This window comes from Strix aluco, chromosome 2 (genome assembly GCF_031877795.1).
Source record: "Strix aluco isolate bStrAlu1 chromosome 2, bStrAlu1.hap1, whole genome shotgun sequence".
In the NCBI taxonomy this organism is placed as follows: Eukaryota; Metazoa; Chordata; class Aves; order Strigiformes; family Strigidae; genus Strix; species Strix aluco.
This window is the reverse complement of record NC_133932.1, coordinates 66,815,892-66,841,058: the sequence shown is the minus strand read 5'-3', so window position 1 is coordinate 66,841,058 and position 25,167 is coordinate 66,815,892. Positions and strand designations below refer to the sequence as shown.

General features: G+C 43.9%; 1 protein-coding gene across 8 annotated transcripts in view; it reads right to left on the bottom strand.

Annotated features, from left to right (window-relative positions):
• The window catches only part of MAP4K4 (mitogen-activated protein kinase kinase kinase kinase 4), a 169,764-nt gene that overhangs the window by 51,321 nt on the left and 93,276 nt on the right, over positions 1–25,167 (bottom strand). For all 8 annotated transcript variants that reach the window (XM_074815105.1, XM_074815104.1, XM_074815108.1 and 5 more), the window contains exons 4-8: positions 10,763–10,888; positions 9,845–9,955; positions 6,892–6,982; positions 5,212–5,342; positions 1,029–1,083 (exon numbers count right to left, since the gene is read on the bottom strand). In XM_074815105.1, coding sequence (XP_074671206.1) covers positions 1,029–1,083; positions 5,212–5,342; positions 6,892–6,982; positions 9,845–9,955; positions 10,763–10,888 — 514 coding nt within the window. The remainder of the gene's footprint in view (positions 1–1,028; positions 1,084–5,211; positions 5,343–6,891; positions 6,983–9,844; positions 9,956–10,762; positions 10,889–25,167) is intronic.

Sequence of the window (25,167 nt, the reverse complement as noted above, 5' to 3'; positions counted from 1 at the left end):
ATTAACAGCAACAACAAAAATCAGGCAGCGGCTATAATGAAATGACCATTTTTTAGCTAGGAAAATATCAATACTTTATTTCAACATGATTATTTCAAAGACAGAGGTTTCAAGCTGGACTGTGGTGGTTGTTTATGTGTAAAAAAAAAACCAACTAACTCATTGTTAGGTAACTTAGGCTGTTATTTTCTAAATACAGAGCTCCAGTTGGGAATGAGGGTAACCATATTTGCTAGTTCAATAAGGACTTTCATAAAATTTACCATTAAAATCCAAAACATCATGCCTCATTTCTTTTCTTTTTAAACCCTTCTGTCCTCCTCGCACATATTTGCTGTCTACCTTGATACTCAGAAAGAGTGTGAGGGGAAAATAAGCTATACTATGTTGTGCATTTTTGGTTTCCAGGTTTCTCCCTCAAAAATACCCATATCTACTGACAAGTATTCTCAAGCAGGGAGCATTAAGTTCCATACTTTGTACTGAAGATGGATTTACAGTTTAAGACATGTCGCTGCTAAGGAAGATCAACACTGCCCACCAATGAGTGGAAACAAAAGCAGAAGCAATGCAGGCATTACCCAGACCAACAGAAAGCTGACACAGAAACAATTGCTACAGATGCTTTTTTCATTAAGGTCAGTTTTCTTGAGGCCCCACTGTCCCTCTCCTCAGCTGAGGTTTCAGCACCCCAGGCCAGGCCATACACAAACTGGGACACAACTCCAAAACACAATATACTACCCATAGGAAGGAAGTCTGACACTTGATTAGCTTCCAAATATTCCTGCTATAGAAATTAAATTACTGCAGTCTGCACTGTAATGCTTAAACACAATCCTATCTTTATCAAAAGAATTTCTATTTATGGGATTTTATATTTATAGGGCAGGCAAAACCAAAGAGAACAGAAATAACATAAGGATACTTTCAGAAACCTCAAAACTAGGCTTAGATTACAACCAGCATCTCCCAAGTATACATTTCAGTCTTAATCAGCCCACTGGAGAAGCATACGTATCACTTACGGGGAGCTCCTTCTGCCATCTCTATGGCTGTAATGCCACATGACCAAAGGTCACTCTGCATAAAAAGAGAGACACCATATGTTAGTAGGTGGATTTACCCATTCAGACAGTAAGAGAGTACTATTTACAGAGGCCCTGTAGGTGAGACTGAAACCAAATACCACGGCTATTTAAATAATATAAGCTACTTTCTTCTTGTAACAGTATCAAAATCCTAGTTTTCATATAATATATATGCAGAAATGCCCGCACATATTCATATAGAGTATGCAAACAAACCTTTCTAGTAACACATGAAAATTTGTTCACATTATGACAATGAAAAATACATTTGCCTGAAATATAATTCTATGAAACAACAGAATTTTCAATATTCCCTTGTTTACAAAGGATTGAACAAGGGCATTGCCAGGGCATTCAGAGATGCAGTTAGAAAAGCAAAAGCTCAGCTCGAATTGAAATTGGCCAGAGATGTCAAAAACTGCAAGAAAGGCTTCTTCAGGTACTTAAACAAGCAGAAACAGAAGGAAAATATTGGCCTGCTGTCAAACAGGAGAGGTGTATTAGTCACCAACAATGCTGAAAAGGCAGAGGTTCTCAATGTTTTCTTCCCCTCTGCCTTTACCAGCACTATTAGGTCCCAGGTCTTGGTAACAAAATTCCAGGTTGATGCAAACACAGACCCACCATCAGTGAAGGAAGAGTTGGTATGCGAACTATTACAGGGCCCTGACAATATCCACCCAAAGGTGTTAAGAGAGATGGCTGATGTCATTGCAAGGCCGTTCTCCATAATCTTCAAGAAGTTGTGGAGACTGGGGGACATCCCACAAGACTGGAAGAAGGGTAATGTCATCCCCATCTACAAGAAGGGATTAAAGGAGGATCCAGGAAATTATGGGTCCATCAGCCTTACTTCAATCCATGGGAACGTTATGGAACAAACCCTCCTGGGGGCTATCACAAGTCAAATGAAGCATGTGATTGGAAAAAGATGGCATGGACTCACCAAGCGCAAATCTTGCTTAACAAACCTGATGTCTTCTACAGCAAAGTAATCTGCTCAGTTGATGTGGGGCAAGTGGTGGACATTGGCTACCTAGATTTCTCCAAGGCTTTCAATACGGTTCCCCACAGCCTCCTCCTAGATAAACTGATGAGTTACAGTCTGATGCGTACTGCGGTGGGGAACAGACAGCACCCAGAGCATGGTGGTAAATAGCTCCTTTTCAAACTGGCAATGTGTCACAGGTGGGGTCCCCCAGGGATCGATATTGGGCCTAATGCTCTCTAATATCTTCAGGGTACACTTGATCCCATCATCCAGTTCACTTATGATGAAATCTGTTGATGATACCAAACTGAGTGGGGAAGTGGACACTTTGGAAGGGAGAGCCACTCTGCAGGAAGACCTGGATAGGCTGAAGGTGTGGGCTAACAGGAACTTTATGAAGTTCAACAAGGACAAGTGTAAGGTCTTGCACCTGGGAAAACATAATCCAGGAGTGCAGCACAGACTGGGATCTACCTGCCTGGGGAGCAGCTCTGTGGAAAGGGACCTGAGGGTCCTGGTGGACAACAAGCTCCATATGAGTGAACTGTGTGCTGCAGTGGCAAAAAAAGCTAACAGGATTCTGGGTTTCATCATCAAGGGCATCACCCACCAGCAGAGATAAAGAAGTCATTATCCCACCCTAGTCAGCACTTGTCAGGCCACACCTGGAATACTGTGTTCAGTTTTGGTCCCCGCTACACAAAAAAGATGTGGACAGGCTGGAGAGGGTCCAGAGGAGAGCCACAAAGATGATCAAGGGACTGGGAAGCCTGCCATGTGAGGAAAGGCTAAGAGAACTGGGCTTGTTCAGCTTGGAGAAAAGGCAGCTATGAGGAGACCTTATCACCATGTCCCAGTATTTAATGGGTTGCCACAAAGAAGATGGAGACATCCTTTTTACAAGGAGTCACATGGAAAAGATGACGGGTAATGGGTACAAGTTACTCCTGGGGTGATTCTGATTGGACACACGAAGAAAATTTTTCACAATGAGAACAATCAGCCCTGGAATAATCTCTCCAGGGAAATGGTGGATTCCTCAACATTGGACACTTTGAAGATTCGGCTGGACAGGAGGCTAAGCCACCTTGTCTAGACTGTGCTTTTGTCAAAAAGGGTTGGACCAGATGATCCTTGAGGTCCCTTCCAAGCTGGTATTCTACGATTCTATGACTTCCTTATAGCAGATTCACAGAAAACACTGTACCCATTCCCCCAAACGAAAGATGGATAAAACAAAAGGCTATGAAAACTATGGGGCAAAAACTCAAAACCTGGCAGGTCTTTTTTGGTGTCTAAACCAGCAAATAAACTAGCAAATACAGATTAATGGAATATACCCAGTCCTGAACTTTTTCTAGTCCCAATAATCAAATAATAGGTTTATCTAGGGGAATAGCTATCATTGCTAAAACTCCAAGAAGCCTCTGCTGGACACATTGCTTGTAGCCAAAGCGAATGTTCCCTCTCTACCATCTCAGCTTTGCTTGAAATGTTATGGAACAAGAGTCTTTCAGTGGGAGCCTTTCAAGGTACCACCTCTGGACAGTGCCCCTGACAAGGCAGAGCCTGAGCGAGAGCCAGGAGGGTCAAATACAGGCAAGAGCTGGAAGAGTCCTGGTGAGAAACCAACCTCAGAGACTGCTGCAGCCTAAGGGGCAAAACACTGGAGAAGGTTGCTCAAAGAGAGCTGTTCTTGAGCAAAGCAGTCTTCATTTCTAGTCATAATAGCAATCTTTTTTACAAATTAGTCAAAACTAATGAGCGAATAAGCTCTTCTTGTACTACAAGCAGAGAAGCACTTTTAATGATCACATTTTCAGACCCAGCAAGGCAATCTTTTCTCTTGGTTCAATACAGCCATTTAAGCTAAACTGCACAGTCTTATGGTCCTACCAAATCTTTCAACCATGATTTTTTGGGGGGAGAGAGCCCTACAGGTTCCAGCAGGAACAATAAAGAGGTGTTTTCAGAGGCAGAAGGAGTAATTTTTCACATCACTACTGCATTAACAAATACTGCAGAGAGTTTTTCTCCTTTATTAGATCATTTAATAGCCACCCTTCCTTCCTAATAACTCCATCTGCAAAGATATAAAGCATTACCTTTAGTACAACGAGCTGATGGATGTAAAAAGAGATTAAATCAAGAGTAAATCTGATCAATCTTAGTCAAAAGGTACAAAATACCACTTCAAATAATCTGGGTTTTTTTAAATAGATTTAGACATACACAAACATACTGATAGCTAATACCACTATCAGTCTCAGCAAATTGATGTAATTGATATTCAGCTCTAAAATTCATTGTAAGACCTTAATCACAGGTTTTCTGATATCTTTGTTGGCCTTCTTGGTTAAAAGCTGAAACAACTGCATTAGTCTAAGTGAAGATTTTTTAAAAAGCATATTTCACCTTTTTTCTTTTCTTGTGCTTTCATTAAAGCAAGCTGAGAAGGACTTTTAAGATTACAGTAGCTTTCACTAGGGAAATTTAACTAATTACACATACATAATATTCTTAAGGGCAGTGCATATATCAAGCCAGTTACGGTTTTGCAGTAATTAAATCTTTGGTTTGCAGCAAACTATGTAAAAAACGACCTCTGTTGAGAAATGTTGTGATGGATAAATTTTTATCAACATGTATATGTATCTTGAAATCAGGAATAGGCACTGTTTGAAGAGCTCCTGTACTTCACTGGCTCTCCAGACGGTGGTTCTATTTAAGGCAACACCTAAAATGCATTGTTCTGGGTTACTACAATAACTGGGACATAGTCTAACACAATTTAAAGTACTATCATTACACAAATTGAGAACATGAGCACTTCCAGTTAAACTCTTTCTTTACCTTCTCTGAGCACCTACAGTACATTGAAGTCCTATATACTTTACGTCTCAAAGTTATGATAATACAAGTAATGGCAACTGTTAAAGGTCACAGTTTGACAGTGACCCATACCTTGTACTCCTGTAATAAGAATGTGCCTACACAAAAATAGTATTATTCCTACAATTTGTAAGAAGTCTCAAAAACTGCCATTGTTCATGGACATTCATACTGCAAGTGTATGACTTTTGTATGTTGGGTTTGTTGGGTTTTTTTCTGTGAACAGAAGTCTCTTACTCTGTAATCATACGTAGCATCTGGATTTTCATCACAAGCAATAACTTCTGGAGCCATCCAGTACGGCGTTCCAATAAAAGTGTTCCTCCTGCCAACTGTCCTGTCCAGCTGAGCGCTCACACCAAAATCCACTGTGGGTGGGAAAAGAATAAAATAAAATAAGAGGGGAAAAATAATGCAGCGATTACTTCTGTAAAGTCATTTGGAAATAAAACCCTGTGGACGTTCCACATGGGAGAACCATGCTGAGGAGAAATATGATGATTAATACTGAGGCAGCTGAGCCTTGTGGTTCACATGCAACGTGCTTGGGACACAAGCATTAAGGGTACAACCCTTACAAGCATTAAGCGTACGACCACCTCTCCTGCACCTCTCACCAGCCTGTCTGTACAGAAGGGAGCATACAGCTGCAAAAATAATGCCTGGGAGGCTGAGGAAGGGCTATTCCCTTCCCAAATGGGGAAAGCCAAGCACCTTTGCTGATACAGAAGGAGCTGCTTCCCAAAGGTACCTCTCATGCTATTGGAAAACCACATGCATGAACACATATCCCTTTTGGCTGTCCACCTTTCCTGCTCTAAAATCGGACAGCAAAAATAATCTGTTGCTCAGGGAATTTGCTCTCTGCTCTAATGCACAGAGCAGATGTGTAGATAGAAGCAAAAGATGAGGATTATTCAAGAGGTGTTAACTTTGAGTACACATGAACACAGGTTGCAAGAGATGTCCATTTCATTACAAGGCATTTACGCTAAAAAGGTGTTTTCTTCCCTTCAGTTCTCCCTGCTCACGACAACAGTGATATATGTCTTTCTATACCAGTAACTGCATCTGCTCTAGGAGGGCTGTGTCAGCTTCACTGCATCCATCATCTGAGCAACACTGACAAACTGGTGTAGACAAGCTCAGTGGGAGCAATGGTTTGGGAGCTACCGTGCTCCACTCTGGACAAAAAGAAGGAAAGCTCTCTTGAGAGCTTCCTCCTCCAGCAGCCAGGACATCTTCCCATGCCTCGTGCTGCAGGAAGGTGTAATGCAAAACAGAAGGGATGTGGGCTGGGTGGGAGGGCTTCAGTATGGCTCTATATTTAACCAAAGAAAGGTGGCGAGTGTAGCGTGATACAAACACAGAAGGTTAAAGTGTGCGGTAACTGGAAGAGACAGATTAGAGAGGAATAAAAAAAAAGAGTGTGTCCACTTGGAAGGGAGAGAAGAGGCCAGGGATGAGCACGGTTTTCGGCAGGCATGCCAGAGCTGGAACTGCGTTTTGAACTTGATGCCACAGCTCCCTCGAGAGTGCCGTCCAGATTGTATTTTTGTGTCCAGAACCTGAACAGTAGGTGCTATTTTAATTAAAGCCAAACAGAAGACTGCTTCCCGTCACTTCCTGAGTCCAGAATAAAGGGAATCAGAACCAACCCAAGTCACGTACAGCTTGGTTGGCACAAAACGGTCCCCTCACCTATTCCGGCATGAAAGCCAACATCTTCTAAAGAAATGCATGCCATCCTCCCAAAGCAAGAAGAAATATGTGCAGGGCCTCAATTCACATGGGAGCAGTGACAGAGTGCACGTGCTACAGAACATGTCGCAGGGCTCTCGGAGGATAAAATCAGTTTGGGAACATCCGAAAACAAAGGTTGAATAAATGAGGGAGTGGACATGCACGCCTACTTACCGAGTTTCACTTCTGCATTCTCTGTTAACAACACATTTTGCCCTTTGATATCCCTGTGAATCACATGATGGGCATGAAGATGTGCCAGCCCCTGCATTAAGAAGAGGAGAGGAAAGAGGACATTCAGAGTTACGCTCTTGGCTTAGCAACAGACTACCCATACCCAGAACCCCCAAAGCCTGTAGCACTCGGTCTCGGGCTCTTGCTCAGCGGCTGGGTGCAACGGGACCCATGGGAGCCCTGTAGCAGCACACCACCCGCACAGCTTCTGATAATGGAGCAGAAACACAGGCCCCAGGTCACGCACACGCCGTACCTAAATACAGCCCAACATCTGCACTGTGCAAACACCTCTCAGCTGTCGTGTGAAGAAAGTTTAGCTCCCAGAAAGTCTCCATGCAATGACACTGTAAATTACATCAGCGTCAGTGTACATCACTGACATCTGACACACACAGGGTCACCCAGAATTTAGTCTGGGGAAGGGGGGTGGAGGGAGAAAGCAGGCAGCATCAGCATGCATATATGCACCCCCAAGAAGGGGGTGGGAGGGTGAAGGACTGGCAGTTATGTTTGAGGGCGAGGGACGACTGATGACAAACAAAAGCTCTGCTGCAAAGCTGCAGTTCTCTTCTCTAGCCTCCATAAATATGAAGCCAGATAATTGTTCCTCAGGAAAAAAAAACATGCAAAAGAGAGAAAAAAAAAAGCGTGAGCATTATACTTTCCAAAGGAAACAAAACCTCCTGGCATACGGTGCTTTTTGTTGAGACAGCACCTGGATGCATGCCCCAAAGCGTTAGCCATGTGGAGGGAAGGCTGAGAAAGACATATGTTGCATTTTACTCTCTAATGTAATTGGGAGAACAACATGCAATCCTCTTAGCAACTGCCTGTATTTTGGTTTCTCCTCAGCTCTCTGCTCGGAAAATTGTAGTCTCCACTGGGATTGTCTTGCCTGTTCGTGTTGCCCTCATAGGCTTTTAATGTTTTATGAAAAATAAAGAAATAGAACCTTTACAGCTGCAAGAGGTTAAGAGAGTAGTGGTTGCTGTAGAGAAATATTTCCTAACACATGTTCTTCATTAAATGATCATTTACCAGTTTGCCTACATAACCATTGGGCTATTTTCTCTTTTTAAAACAGTTAATGAGCATGACAAAAAAAACACCATCCACAGCTCCTCCCCACACATGTCAAGTGAATAGTTGATGTCCTCAAGACCCTCTGCTGGCTGCTTATGCTAAGTGTGGTCTTATTTTTCACAGGAATGAAGACTTTTCCACAGCACCACACAGGATACTTTTTAAAGCCTTCTGCTACACCAACTCAGCCAGAGAGATAATTGTCTGTTCTCACCAGAGTACCATCTAACCTTACTGAAAAAACACATTTGGGTTTGTGAAGGGCTGGCTCTGAGACAGAGGGTCACATCTCCATTCTCCTGCAGCCCCCAGGCCCCTCCAACCACACAGGGATCCACTGGGTCAACCCTCACCTGTATCTCCACCTGCACCAATCTTTGGCACTTTAGCTCATCTTAACTTTTTGTTACACAACATCCTTCCTCCATCTCCGACAGACTTAGTGTCGAATCAGGTTTTGCAATGTCTCATAGCAATGTGAGTTAAGCATTCCCTTTTTCCAGATATTCTAGTTCCTGCTAGCAAGCGATTAAAGCTCCTTTTGAAAATCTCTCACAGGAATGAGAAAACAGCTTTCACCTAACTCTTTTCTGAGGTAAATCATTTTTTCCTCTTCTCAGTGAGCGTGACTATTTACCTAAGGAAAACCTAGGATGAATACAACATAGCACGCAATACCTCCAAGGTCACACGGTTCTCAAATCAAGCATAAGATCAGTCTTGTAGAAGTTGGCTTTCCTCATACTAAAGCATGCTATCCCTTTGATCTGAAATACAACCATCAGTAGGTATTCAACTTTTCTTCTCCTTTGTAAACAACTTAAAATGTGCCAGCCCAAACACCAGCAGCCGGACTCTCTCCTAGCACTTGAAATTAGTGCAAGAGACCCGAACTGTACATCTCTCTCCCTCATCATCTTAAAAATTGCTAAGGCAGAGGAAATGTGTAACACAGACAACAGCAGCACTGATTTATGCAAGAGTCAGTGGTGATTTCCTTTAACATAAAGCCCTTCAGAACTTCATTTATGATGAGGCAACTGAACAAACATACTGTGTAGTGGTATGGGTAGGAGGCAATTTGTTTGACAAAGAAGCATGAGGAAAACCATACCAGATTTACTTAGCACAGCAAACAAATGCCAATTCAAAACGCACTTAAACTGTACCAACTGGAAATTGAATATGAAGAGTAATTAGTTAAAGCTTCAGTTTTAGAAAAACTGGTAAGTGGCATCCCTCTTCCTGAGAAACTTTTGCAGCGCCGTCTGCTAGCACTCCACAGCGCACAGCCACATATGACGTAGCTGCTTGCTCTAGATAGACTGCGGGAACATACAATATGTGAGCACATCACAGCACAGAAGTCCTGACTGCTGGCCTGAGCCAACAACTCCCTTCCTCCACAGACTTGATTAGGAGCAGAGAAAGACGGCTGCAAGCACTTTTGGAAAAACCCATTCCACACCCTGTTGTGTTACGACACTGTTACAACCTCAAGCTTCTTAAAAACAGTGTCTTATGGACACTGTTGCACAGCTTCTACAATAGGTAAGGTCACTGGCTCTTCCGCTGGCTTCTCATGACTAAAACTTGCTATTTTCTGCAAGGCTGCTCTTACAATACAGTGCAACTCACACTGAGTTAAATGATGTGGAGCAGACATCTATCTGCTCCTACAGACCCTCCAAGCGATGACATGGCTAATGGAATTCATCAGAAACAGCTTCTTGCAGCACCTCAAGCTAGGCTACATCTCTGTAAGACTGCTTCTGTGTTTTCAAGTGGAGTAGACGATTTTCCTTACCCGGAGAATCTCTCTGGAGATATATGCTATCCAGTCTTCTTTCAGAGTATTCCCTTTCGTGTTCTTCACAAGGTCTGTGATAGAGCCTGCTCCACAAAACTCCATAACAAGCTGCAAAACAAGTATCAGCATACAACCAACATTAAACACAGTTCCCAGCTGTCTAGTGAAGCAAAATAATCAGGTTACAGCATTGATTTGGGAAACCCTCGTTAAGCAGAGAATATCATTTATTTTACATCTCTGCCTGGAAAATGGATTCAAACCAAATGTCTCCAATGTGTGTCAGACATATATGGAATATGTCTCACATTAGTTACCACATTTTCAAGGACTGATTTAATCACTGTAATTTAATGCTGGGAATCTGGATTTGCTCAGCTATGCAAAATGCATTAGCAGCAACAGGAGTAAGAGCACATCCCCAATGTTGAAGGAATCAAACTGATCACACCATTGCAACACATCTTATTCTTTAACTCAGATTTATTTATGGAAGAACATGCACTGATGTCTGCACCCTGCCATTTCAAACTCAAATTTCAATCCTCTAGGGGGTGTAGATGAGGTGGGATGAGAAATGTAATGGGTACAATTCCCAAGTGCAGCTTTCTTTTTAAAGCCATGCATTCTTACTGCTCAGCTCATCCGCCTTGTTCCCGTGAAACATGTTACTATCCATCTGGGAAATGGGGGAAAAAAAATTTACTTAAAGAGCAAATCCATTGCTAATAGCAAATCTTGGTTCAGCCATCGTCTTAAGGATGTATGATTAGCCAGTGTGATTCACTTATCTATCTGTTCAGGCAAGCACCAAATTCTATTAGTTTGTCTTTCCATAATGTGATATTTCTGTCATCCTCAAACTATATCCAAAAGGGAAAGACTTATGAACATGCTTGAGAAATATCTGCTTACCCACAGCTGGTCGTCATGTCCTGGAGGACTTTTCTTAATGAAAGCACCATAATAAGTTGCAATATTTCTATGATGAGAATATTTCTTTAGCATATTAATCTCCAGTTTGATTTCTTCTTCTTCATCCTTTGGGAAAAAAACAAAAACCCATATGCTTAATATACCACGTGCATTATTTATTTCCTCTTCTCTTCCACACAAGTAGACTTCTAAAGAGTTCAATTCATACCAGCATTGTGCTCAGTAAACACATCCTATGTTCATGCCATCAAAATCCTGTTTATTGAGATGGTCTAAAACAGACCTTTACTTTCCCAAGTTTTCAGTAGTGCAAAAAGGCAAATGAAGGATGCACTGGACTTCATCCAATGATGGAGCAGGACAGGATCTGTTTAAAATCCCTATGTTTGTAATACCTTAAGCAAATACATAGCTAGCAGGCTTTTATTCTATGTAACTCAGAGAACTAGAAAACCGGAAAAATCTGTGAATGTACAACAGAGGAGCATTACTTCCATCTTCCTCATTTTTTTTCCTTTAATTTTGAGAATAGCAACCAGTTCTATTTAAATGTCAGACAGCAGTTCAGCACAGCTGGCTGCCTAAGCTGTCCCTCTGAGGTGGGTCCCCCATGGTAGGAACCACAGGGTCCACCCTCGGTGCCAGCACAGGGCTGGCGCAGGAAAGCAGAGGTGAAGATCAGAAATTCCCCTCACTGCGCGGACAAGGCACAAGCTCTCTCCTTCATCTGCCTCTGTGGAGGAAGAGCAAGTGCATCAGGAAGAGAGGGCCAGGAGCCCAACGGTAAACAGGATGCTGGGACACAAAGGCAGAGGAAGGATTTCCCCTGGCTCCCCCAGCCTCAGCGATGTGCCAAGCAGAGAGCAGTTCAGGTGAAGGGAGGTATTCCCTTCAAAGAGCAGAAATGGGTAACTCTATGCAACCACTCCTTAAAAACACCCACAATCTGTTTTTGAAGTGACAATAGGACGCGTTGTGTGGAATGATCCATGCACGCTTTGAGGTGATGTCTGAGCAGGCAGCCAGAGGATACAGAAGAAGGAGGAGCAGACACCATCCCACCCCCCAGCTCTCTTTTACCACACCTAGACAGTGAGAGCCTTCATCTAGCGCCTCTCAAGGCAACAAATGAAAAGGCAGCTGGTTTACCCTTTTAGGCACGATCTTTGTTTGCTCCACAGTCTTCTAACCTTAGATATCCAGGGGGAAAATGTCTACCTTAAATTAATTCCAGGAAGAAAGTGAAACCTCTATTCCCTAGGGTGGCTGGCTGATGGAAACGGTGGCACGTATTTTGATTATCCTGTAATGTCAAAGCTGATTACATGAGAAAATTTTAAGCGTTAAACTTCCTTGCAATTTGTACCACGCTAGCAATCAAATATCCTATTCACAACATATGCAGATGTTAATACTAAGTACATGTTAATTATTTATACACACTGGTATGTATGGCTTTAGCAAAAGAAACCACCCTATGCTACAAAGCAAACAACTATTTCAAATACAGTAATAGTGGGATGCACTGCTTACTTGTAATTATGTGAGAATTCCCAAAATGCACCAGGGAAAAACTATTCTAAAATCCTCTCATGATGCATCTTTAAAGTAAAATACTGTGTATTTCTGGAACACTGAACAAAATAATAAAATAATCTTGTAAATCCAAGTTCCCAGTGAACATCAGCCCTGGGAGAAAGCGTTATCGAAACAGCTCTTTGAGCTGAAAACTAACTTGGTGCTTCCTCAGCTGCTTCTGTTCTGTTGTCCTTGCAGTTGTGTGATTTTTTTTTATTTATTGAGACCATATGCAAACAAAACAAGCAAACAAACAAACAAACAAGCAAACAAACGATGACATGCTTATACTAGAAACTACCACACTGAACTTTGAATTTAGGAAAAAAAGTGTAATAGGAGCTTTGTTAAAGTTAATGGTATTGGAATCGCTGATAGGTTAATATGTATTGGATTAATCTGATATTTTGTACTGACTTTTTACATAAAAATCATTTCCTACCCTCAGCACATGAACACAATAGCTTTTACAATAGAATGGGCAGGATGTCCTAAAGGTTGTTCATGTTTATCAACAGTCAAAATGACAATGCTTAGACAGGATCTATTTCTGAAAAATAAAATAATCACCACCCCCCCAAAAAAAGCACAAACAGAAATACAAAGCAGAAACACCAAACCCAAATAACAACAGAAAAAAGGCACACACAGATCCAGTAGACTGTAGGCAGTCACTGCTCTTTCAGTTTTTCCTTGCGACTGTGTCAAAGCACCTACTCAGTGGCCTGCGGCAACCCCAGGTATCTCCCTTAACTAAGGCTAATAATGGTCCTAAACTCCTATTTCAACTGTCATTGAGCATTTGTCCACAACACAAATAGTGTCTCACCCACAGTTCAGTTCAGTCCAAATTTCAGCCTACAAAAATAAATGGATTCAGTAATTCTTGCCAGGCTTTGGAGGACTCCACTTAGTGTGGATCAATAACTCCCTGGCACTGAGTCCTGAAGACTTTGTGGCGACAAGAACTATCATGAGGATTAATCAGCATGGAGAAGACTACAGTACCACTGTGGTACAGCAATTGGTGTAAGATCTTAAAAAAAAAAAAAAAAAAGGTGGCCAGACCTAAATTGTTCTGTTCCAGATTCAGGAACGTTTTTTTTCAGGGTACAATTGATTTCATCCCAATGCGGACATCTGAAAGAGGCCAAACAATGTGTGTCCTACCAGTGTTTACTTCTCCCCACTAACTACAAAATGAGGATGAGGTCATTAGCGGAGATCCGGACACCAATCCTGCAGATGTCTCACATCAGGATAAGATGAATCCCACCCAAGAGATCTCTCTGGATAAGACCATTTCCACACAGGTCTCCTTATGGACGTACGCACCTCAGGGAGGGCAGGCTGCAATCTTCAGGAGGGATCCTTCTGTGCAGAGGGAGGTGTTTAGGCCACTGTCCCAGGATTTGGACACATGAGCTGGCCTCAGGGACAGAAGGTCCGTCACCTCCTCCCAACAAGTCACGTGCGGTGGCACCACCACCACTAGCGGGTCCCTCCGTTTGCGGTGGCGCCAGGACCACAAAAGGGGAAAATTAAAACCGACTGAGGCGAGAGACTGTCATTCTCATGAAGGAATACAAAAGTACATCCTTTTTTCTTGGAGAAGAGAGGCAGCTGGTGAGCCCTTCCTAGTGATTTTATGCAGCTGGCATCAATTACCACTTTAAGCCATTATCTGTGGATACAAACTCCCATTGAAACCTTTGTCTGGCCTGTGATGGGGCTGGTGTGAGTGTTTTATACTTATACATTCGCTGTCTGTTTGTGACAGCGTGTCTGATTACCAGTAATTTTTGCAGTAAGCTATACTTTGCAAGACTCACGTGGTTAAATCAAGCTTGGAGCGGCTTTCCTCTCCCTTTCCGTGTGCTTCCCTTCAGAGATTAAATGGACATGTCAGCATCTCTAGGGATATCTAACCACAACGCTGTTTTATCAAAATTACTTTGCCCCTAAGATTAAAAACTGCATACGATGCCCACACAGAAATCCACCTGTGCGCACTAAGATAATTTCTAACCATTTGAATTATCACATTAAAAATAAAACCATCTCAGTATACCACCTAGCGGCACCCCATCAGCTTGCTTGTGGCTGTAGCACAAATTCTCATCGCCACTTGCTCTTCCATTCATCATTGCACGCTAAATATCAGATTATTTTTTTTTGCATGCAGACAGCAAATCAATGACTTGTTACTTTCATTACATCACAATTTACAAAATTGTGATGATTTACCTATCTGACTCATTTAAGTACCTGACCGTGATTGCCACTGGAGTAATTCCCAGTCAAAAAAGCTACTAGAGCAGATCCATGTAAGGAATATTAATCTGGACAGCTCAATTACGTCATTTCAGCGTGTTTTCCAAAGGTACACACACACCCCCTCCACATTATTATTAATACAAGAAAATCCTGCTTATTTATAGAAATTCTTAGTAAATGAAGAATTCAGAAGCATTTTGCTGGGCATTACGGTAGGGAGGGAGAAGAAAGGAACTACAGCTCTAGAAATGCCAGAAGCACAGACAACGTAACCAAAGGAAAAGAAAAATCACTTCATGCCTGCCCCGTTCTTACATACTTCCCTAAACATCATTGTTTAGATGTCTCAGGAGGCCAAGCAAAAGAGTCCTGACCTGCCCCAGCACTGCAACTGGTACGAGACCCCTACAACAGTCTGCCTCTGAGAAACACACCCGAGGCAGTAAGGGGGGAATAACACTGTTTCCCAAGCTCTATAGCACAAGGAAATATTTCAGGAGCTAAATTAAAAACAAACAAACAAAAAAACCCAAAAGAACCACCTAAAGGTACAGCAAGGAAGTAACCCAGGGCATGTAAGTGGTGACTTTCTATCCATACTCCCCCAGGTGGAAAGGCTGCCTGACCACTGCTCTTTGTTTTGCTAGCTGTTGATTCTGCCCTCTCAAGGGATGGCACAGCTTGGGGAGGAGAAACTCAGAACAATTTCAGAAGATTTTATTTGCCTTAGTAGTACGATGAGGGGAAACATGAATGAGAAAACACAGCCAAGAAAGGATAAAACAAGAAATGTTCTGTGGTGAAGGTAAAATCACGTTTACCTATCCCTCCAGATGATTTATATGCTGCCCTAAATCAGTTTGCAGAGGAATACAAATTGGTCCCTTCAGTAACCTTCCTTTTTGATTTAAGAAATGAGACAGTGACAAATCTCAGTTCTCCCTGCACAAATGGCATCCAGTCATTTTAACCTACAACCAAGTGTTTTAAGAATTAACACCACTCCCAAGAAGTGGAAAGCCAAACACACAGGCAAAGGGGGACAGCGAAAGGGAAGCCTCCAAGTCTCCTTTCCTTTGTTTCCCAATGCTGCTCACGAAGCTCTGCCTGCCTGTACCCAGGGAGCTGCACTGCCTGGAGAATGGCAGCTGGCAACGCTCTGCCTGGGGTTTCAAAGTAAGCTGAACTGCTGAGGATCATGAGCTCGAGCGGTGGCTTGTGGGACTGGGAATCTTTATATCATGGGAGAGTCAGGATCTGTGTGGAGGGGCAGGCAGCAGCCTCAGCCCAGGGCTGGGAGGGGAAAGGGTCTGCTAACCCTTGGACACCCGGTGTGGTGGAGAGGAAACTAGTTACCATTCAGAGGCACCAAAATGATGACTTGGCCTTTCTTCCGCCATTTCCCCCCCAACACGCAAGTTGAAGAAAACAGGAGAAGCCCACAAGAAATCCAGTTTATTTTCCTTTCCGCTTCCTCTGAGTTTTCATTTCTGTTCTCCACCCACATAAAAAAAAAAAAAAAAGTCCTAAAAGGCACTAAATGCAAACAAAAATCTTGGATAAATCATGACACCAACTTTTGCAAACCACCATTCTGCTTGTGTGTCACATCCTCCCTCCTCCCCGCACCCCAGACCTGGCCGGCATCCACTCAGAGCAGAATCTGTCCAGGACAGGGAAAGTCTGAATAGTGCCTAGCACAATAGGTGACCTTTTCTGGTGCTGGAGTCCATAATATATACACTCGTTAATAAAGCTCTCACACACGAGGGAGATGTTTTGGCAAGAAGAGTTGGGGCAGTATTGCACACAACACAGTATTTGAACTGGGAGCTGTGGCGCTACCTCCAAGCCGGGAAGGAGTTTGTTATTTTGGGAGGAACCTAACCACAAGAGCAATGAGACTCCGAGCACCGGGCAAGTCCCTGCCAGTGTCTGCCAAGGTAGGAAGTTCATGTAAAGCAGAGCAACTTGCAGTGCGGAGAGCACAACATGGAGAAACACGATCCTCTCCAACGCTACAACAGAGCGTCAGAATTGGGAATATGACATAAAATAGCTCTTAAAAGAAAATACCAAACACAGGCTTCTTGGGAGGGAAAGCCTAAACCATTTAAAAGAAAAGACTTTAATCAAGATGTGCAGTAAACACTTAACAAGTCCATATACAGTCCCTCCTAAATCTTGACACACAAAAGCCTCCAACTTTCTTATTACATACTGTCTTTCTTGAGAGTCTTTTATGGAGCCTTTGAGCTTTGTTACCCTCAAAATAAAGACCTCATGCAAGTTTATTTCCCTTCTGTCTCTACCCTCTGTCACCTTCTCACCCCCAGCATTAACTGTGCCTGTCCAACTTCACGTGCAAGGTCTCTCTTTCACAGATCTCTTACCCACAGATTCTTTCCACCCTGGCATCAGCATGTTCATTTCTTTGCACCATCTTCAAGCTCTTTCCAAACATGCATTTTGTTCAAGGGCCTCCAAACTGTTTGCCCTTAAGAAAATGCATCTGTCACGCCACACACTCAGTGACACTGAAGGAGCACTAGACATCCAGCAAGCAGTAGCATGGGTGGTGAGCATCACCCCACCACCACTGCTGTGAGGGTGCCTCTCAGACTTACCCCCTTGTCCACATACGCAACCTGTGCAGAGAAAGGCCTTCACAGGCTTTACCATTTGTGAGCTTTCTGGAGCCCATATCTTGTCACTGTGAGCTGCCCACCAGCCTCCAAGCTGCTTCTGCCATCGGCACAGAGCCATGCTGCCAAAAGCAGCAAACCGGCAACACTGCTCAGGCAGAGCGATTGCAGAAGACGGCTGTGATGCTTTTTCAAGGGTCAAAAAAATCTTAGTTTTGTGAGAACTGGCTGGCAGCACAGTGCTGTCCTTATGACCACGTTTGGTTACCTTCAGTGGCAAGATTAGATCAAGCAGGTTAGAAACACACTTCCCAACACATGCAAAACAGAGGCTGCTTTGTCTGCCCTTGGCACAACACCCTCTCTACTGCATGCTAAAGGCACCATCTGAAACAAGAGAGAAAATGAGCCAAATTGTTCGCAACAGTGCCATCACTGAGGCTACAGCCATAAAGCAACAATTAAATTAACTGGACAAAAAAAGCATGAGGGAGGGCGAGCTCTTAAGCAGGGTCCCAGCGCTGTCTGAAGGAGCCTCTGTAGCAGCATTGTGCAGACACAGGAGATGGAATCACGTGCAGGCAGGAAGGAGCCAAAAACCACGTGAAGACAATACTTGTCTGTTGTCTCCCCCCAAAACCACCTCCTCTGCCAATCACTCCGACAACAATATTTTCTTTCTTGCCTGATGTGCCCCCAGTGCCTTCACTGGTCACTGAATGAGCTGCGCTGAAGGCACAGAGACTGCACTGCTGCTGACCTCCCCCAGTAAAACCCCAGGATGCCACGGGCTTTTCCAAAGACAACCAAGAGAGAAACCTCCTAAGGACAAATCCCTTCAACCATTTCCAAGGCTAGTCCCTCGATCCTGGTCATGATTACTTAAAAGAGATTCCTGTTCAGATTGCATGTTTACCCCAGCTATACAATTCAACTGTCCATCCTCATCAAGCCTGAATTATTTACAAGTTATGCAACAAGCTAGCCTTGTACTGACATCTTCAGAGCTCTCATGAAAGAGGGAAGGTTTAGTACCCTGCTTCCATTACTATTATTCACACTACAAATGCCTGTTGCTGTACAATTCTACATCCAGTCTCAGGTTTTTTTGTGATCAGAACAAGCCCTTGCTAGCAGATACAAAAAATAAGTCTGTGTGTGAAGGAATGAAATTAAAACAATTTCATTTATGCAAAACTCCAGGCTCAGACAACAAGAGATGCAGACACTTGAGAGAAAACAGGCTGCAGCATGAAGCCAAAAAGTTGCACAGCTTTTCTCCTTCCAACCTCAGTGCGTGTTTGATGCCAAGGAAAGCAGCATCTCTGAGGGCGACAGAGCCAGGGGAGGCGTTTGCCCACAGCTTGGCCCCTGCTCTCCCCGGGCAGTGTGAAGCTCCACCACTCCCACCCAGAGGGCAGACCTCCCTCCCAAAGGGGATCAACACATGGGCCCTCCCTGCATGTGCAGTCCAGACACTGCTGGGCCACAGTTTGGACCTGGGAGATGGAAAAGGCTCCTAAGTCCTACAGGTTTGATGCAGCCAGAGAGATTTAACAAGAAACTAAAGTTCTAGTTTGAAACTAAGCTTTAACTTTGGGGGGGGGGGCGGGGACACAGCAGAAGGCAAACATCTGAGACAGGAGAGAAAACAAAAGGCTGAAATGACTGAGAGTGGACTTCCTCTGTACCGAAGGCCCCACAAAAGCTATATTAGCAGAAATTTAAGCTGCAAAGGTAAAACACATTAAAAATGGTAGTTCTGGCATAACACAAATGTTCTTCTAGTACATATATCATGAAAACCTATAATTACATATGACACTGATTCCCTTACAGGACAGACTCGTTCAATATACAGCCTCACACCTACACTGACCAACAAGTCCTGCTGTTTATGAACAGGGAAGAGGGATTTATTTACAACCCCTCTTTCATTTTGTACATTGAATGAAATGCAAATGCTAAAAAACAAACAAAATACCCCAAGAGTTCATGATCATGAACCCAAAAGCTGTAACCACACACACTCAAATAGGAACAGAACAAAGGAGAGGAAGAAAAAGTAATCCCACTTTGGCATTTCCTCAGGGCTGTTTCACATAGGATCCTTCATTAAAAAGAGAAGGGTCTGGAGAAGTATTTGACAAGAGAAATTCAGAAGCGCCATCATATGCCGCCATTTCTTTGCCTGACAGTGATGGAGGGCTTGGCACTGCTCAGTACGTGATATTATTTAGGCCAAAAGCAAACACACAGATTTGTGAAGCAGAGGGAGCAGACTGGCAATGGTACTCCAAAACCAATCATATATTAAAAAATAAAATAGATTTTTTTTTTAAAATAACCACAAACAAGCGCCACCACAATTGCCAGCAGTGAGCAGCTGGCAGCCATGAAGCAAGTGTCTTGCACTTCCAGAAGACACAGTGCCACCGGTGACCTTCACCCCTCTATGGGACAAGTTAAAACTCAGGTCGACAGACCTGTCCCCTTACGGGCACCTTTTACCCCATGCTAAATTGCAGGCGCCGAGGGCAGCTACGCTCCAGGCTTCAGCACAACCACTACGTGCCTAAAACTAGATGGAATTAATCCAGGCTTTGGTCGTTGGTAGCATCAACAGTTAAGGCCAGCAAACAGCCCCTGGAAGACTGCAAGTTTTATTACGGACTTTGGCTTCTGAACTCAAATCAACCGGTAAGTGGAAGAACAACTTTGTAACATGTTGCTAATCTCTCAGCTGTCCACATTCCCTAAGTCTTCTAGGCTTTAATTAAGCAAACCCTCCTCATTAAAATGTTGCGAGTGCTGCAATTTCTCCTTCCAAATATTTAAAACTCCGTCTGCAACACTAACAAAGCCCTGCAGTTTGTCAGAAAATGAGCACTAAGAAAAGCCCTGAAAACAAAATTACTGCATTTTCTTTGCTGCCCACCAAGCCACTCCTATAAAGTAACATTCTTCACTTAACCTGTTACTATGAAGAAATAGATTTAATGCTTCATTTCTAAAGCGGTGTACCTCTGCCTGAGGTACACCTGCCAGATGAAACGACATCTAACAGACAGCCATCACATCCCCAAACATCAAAGGTAATACGTTGGCTTAGGAGCTATACCCGTGTTTAATGCCTGTTGTACGTGCTGCCGGGAACCTACGCTCTGTTTTACACCCACAAAAGGAAAACTTCAAATTTTGGGCTATGCTACAGCCTCCAAAAAACTCCTCGTAAGCAAGGACTAGTGTGAGATCATGATCTGACTTATTCAACACAAGGTTTCTTTTGTGAAGCAGCCAAAATATGTAAATTACCCAGGAATAAAAAGAATCGTCCGATCTTTACATGTGTCTTACAAACATGACTGAATGACACAGTGCGAATACACAAGTCCTTACAAGTTTTAATTTCAGGTAATCTTTGCCTAAAGATTAAACACCTTCTTAGCTCCTCTGGTCCAATATTAGTCACCGCTCAACCTCTGCCTGTAATCTGCAACCTTCTCCCTTGCCTTATGCAGAGAAAGTACTGCAAATGCAAAATGCCAGGTGCCAACAGGGAGGTCCCAAGAGGTTCAAAGGCCCATTCCTCTCACCAGACAAGGGGTAGAAGGGATCGCAAAGAAAGCTGTGACACCAGCCCACTTGCCGTGTGTTTGAGAAACACGCTGAATATATACTGTCCACGCAAACAGTGGGTGGCTGGGGTGAGGAGAAGGGAGGAGACCTGACCAAGCCCTACAGGCTTGTCAAATTCCATTTTCAACTTTAAAAATATCCCAGAAAATACCTTCGGTTTCTTCCACCAACATTGCAGGCAAAGACTGCTTTGAAAGCCAGCAGGAGGAAGCTTGGTCCTCCTCCCTTTGCCACCATCTCCACCTTTTCTTCCTTCTCTCTCTGGTTTGGTGAGAACTGCTTCTCCCAGCAGCAACAGAGCAGAGGATTAACATCATGTCCATAGCCGTGAGACAGTCAACCCCACACACACCCACAGAAATACCCTGTCCAAGCCACCTGCTTCTTCCTGGGGAGGAATGGGCTCCTTCTGCAAAGGCCAAACCCAGGCCCATGACCGATACCAGATCAGACCCGGGGTTTCTGCTCCTCCACACTTTTCTGCAGCATTCCTGAAACCTACAGGCCAACAGCACCTTTGGGGGGGTCAAAAAGCACCACCAAGCTCAGCTACTCTGTGGCAATAAACAGAAAAGAAATCACTAGAAATATATGGGTTGAGAGCAGCTTTGCAAGAGCAAAGACCTCTCCTCAACTTGCTTGTTCACATAAGAACGAGATCCATGCTTATAACACTAAGGGTTTTCAAATGAGGAAGAAATACGGATATTATATTTTACCTCTAAAATACACTTGCACTCAAATACAGCTCTTTTATAAAAAGGAAATCCATTACAGAACTATTTGCAACTGACTGACAAGATGATGATGATAACTGTGTAATTATCAGGTCCAATCACTCAGATTACAATTTACCAGCAGACACACAAACTACTTGTTTCACAGCTAACATTTTCTTCAGCACATGCCAGGTCCTTCCTAAAACAAGAGGGGAGACAGACAGCCTCTATCAGTAACAGACAAATGTGGCTGCTGACGAGAGGAATTCAGGGGCTTCTGCAAGGGGCAAATTTCCCTTCGTGTCTGTGCCAAACCCTTCCAGAGGACACATGACAACCAGGGATGCAACGAAAAGGCATTTCCTTTGTATTTGGACAGGAACAGCCATCAGAAAGGTACAAAGGTATGGCCACATCTGGGCAGGCGTGATAAGTGAGTTCTTTATAAAATTGGTTGCTGAGATTTTAATTTTCTTTGGTAGATTAATGCTGACTTATGCACAGCATTTAAAATCACCTTGCACTGCCAAAGCTCTATAAAGGCTGTGCACTTTAGTGTACAAGTAAGTGCATTTGGCGTTACGCCATTATGTACAAAATCATTTTCATGCAGCTGCCAGCAGAAGGGAACTATATTCTTGGACCAGATGTTTTTGTTGTTGGTGCTGCCAAGCACGCCTGGAAACCTCACAGCTGAGCAGTGCTGCAGGAGTGAATTAACAATGAACAGAGCCACAAGATGCTCATGTCCATCTATCAAATGGGGCATCACAGTCCCCTCTCTCCCTTCCTCCGCCTCTCTGAGCACAGAAGCTGCCGATAGGCAGTTAATTATTTACCTGCCCAAGAAGAAAAGCACTTCTACCTCCATCAGGATAAATAAAAGCAACAAATCCTTCTGGAAAATATTACACCTCAGCTGCACTGACCCTTAGCTGGGCAGGTGACAAAGAGACCACAATTAACAGTCAAGAAAATAGGACTGGAGAAAATATAAATGGTCCTAATACTACAGTACATGTTTGTTTTTGCTGCTGGGCTGTGAACAGGCTAGCATTTATTAAATGGTATTTCACCTCAAAAATCAGAGCTGCTATGGCATCTCACTCTCCAGTTCAAAAACAAACAGCTCAAAACCCAGCACAAGTCTCTGACTGTTGAGCTGAAACCCTCAGAGCACTGGCAGGAGTTTGGGGACAGAAGTCCACTTCCCAACCCCAAAACTATCTCCCAGTGAGGCTTGGCTGCTCTTTGCCCTGCTGCCCCTACGCTGCAAAGCAGGGGCTCCCACCAGCCCCCGACCTGCCCGCCTTGCCTTTCACAAATGCACCATGACTACCAGAGAGGACCCGTGGGGCTACAGGGACAGAAATAATAAATCATCGGACAGCTGCTTAAAACTGCGGTTGCATATGCACAGCAGGTAGAAAGCAGTCTGAACAGGAACAAGGAAGCCAGGCACCGATGCACAGGTGCTGATAAGAAGAAAATGAGGTTTACTCAGCCCAAAACTCTCCCTTGACAGGCCTAAATCAACCACAAAGTCTGTAAGAGAAACCTAAGAGACCAGGCCACCTCACCCTGGAAGAAAAAACCCTGCATCAGGCAGAGAAGAGGTGGAAGCACACCTGCCTCCCCATCCAGGCCACAGTCCTCCCCAGGGCAGCAAAGGCCAATGCCGCTCCTCCGGCTTTGTGGTGAGGGGCTTGTTTCTTTGTTTATTCCAGTTACTGAGCATCACACATGTTCAAAGCAAAAGGCGGCAGAAAGAGGATGTGTGTGTCTGTGTGTTGTGAGCCTGCTGGGAGCTGCTTTAGGGTGTCTTTTCTCAGACAGGCAGTTCAGACAGGCACAGCCTGCTCCTGTACCACAAGCCACTGTTAAAAAATGACACTCAGCAACTTGACTGTAAAATAAACACAGGCATGACAAACGTGTTTTACTGAAATCCTCCTATACGGGAATAATCTGATCTCCCTCAGAAAGAGTATCATTTTGGTTTCCCCGGGCTCCAGTAGCCACCACATACCCTGTGCCAAACGTGGCCCCAGCCCACCCAGCTACACCCACCAGCCAGCATCTGCACAGGAGCTGCAATCACCTCAAACGCTCGCAGCAGCACCTTCCTTCAGGATAAATTCAAAAGTTAATGTGTTTTAAAAAAAAAAACAACAAACAGATGGCCTCTCTTGTCCAGATAAATAAATGGTCTTCTTCTTGGGGACTTTTCCCTTAAAACAAAAGTCATGCTACCACTACAGGGTCTCAGGGGAAGATGATTCACGAACAGGAAAAGGCCTGTAATTCTGTGTCAGGGTATTCACCCCAACAGATACTACACCTTTTTACTATGCTAGTCCCATAACATGACAAATGAAGGTCTGAAAAAATCTTCCCTTAATCACACCAATTTGAAACCAAACAAAGAGCATTTAGCCCAGCCAAAGCATGGGGAGTGAGGGAGGCATCTACATCCAAAGGAGGAAACCTGGATTGTTCGGAGAGCTTCATAATTCAGGAGGATATGCTTTAAAGCACCGGATTTGCTCAGAGTGGAGCTGTGTGACAATGAAGCCATGCACAAAGGGACAGGCTGCAGCAACCCTGCCAGCTCCAGCTCCACCACCAAGGCAAGGATCCGCTGCTTGGTTTGGAAACATTACCAAGCAGCATGGAAGCAGCAGAAATCCCACACACAGCAAATCAGACCTCTCCAATAGCTGGAGAGAGGCAGCTAAGTGAAAGACCATGTGTTGTGGGGGTCAGCCTCTGCCAGACTACAGGCATCTGAACAAAGCCCGACACGGCTGGAGGCTCCTCTCCTGCGGTTTCCTGCAGCTTCATCCCTCCAACAGGCGCATGGAGAAATCCCAAAGCCCAGTCAAAAAGGAAAGCCTCACAAAAATTGCTAGTTAAATTGGTTAAGCTTGTCTTTGCCCGTTTACTAACAAATGACGTTCCGCTAGGAAAAGCCTTTAGTTGCGCTCTGGCTGGCATGAATTAAGAGAGGGGTGGAGGGTGCAGAATAGGAAAAGGAAGAACAGGAAGGCTATTATAAAGATAACAAAACATAATAATAAAAAAAAGGAAGTTCTAAGGTTGTGGGTGCTGCTTTTGTTTTTTTAAACTCTCCCCAAATCAGCTCCATCTGTAGTCTCTGAGCATCTGGGGGTTTCTGCCAAAGTGATCAGTAGCAAAGAGCTAGCATTTGTCTTTGAATCGCAGCCATTATGTGCTCCAGCGTTCCCACACCACTGAGAGAAATCGGAGGCGCTCACAATTCTCCCTGGGCTAACGCCGAGCCACTGATCCAAAGCACAGGGGATGACGGCAGTGCATGTGTGCTGTTGCAAATAAAGGCAAGGCATGGTAGAAAAAAAGGACATTGCTGCTTTTCATGACCTGTAAAACTTCCTCACTGAAAGAGGCCTTGGCTGAGGGCAGCTCTCCAACTCACTGGCAAACCTCTTCAAAGCAAGACATCCAGTAAGGTTGTCTTTCATACAATACAGCCCTTATTCCCTCA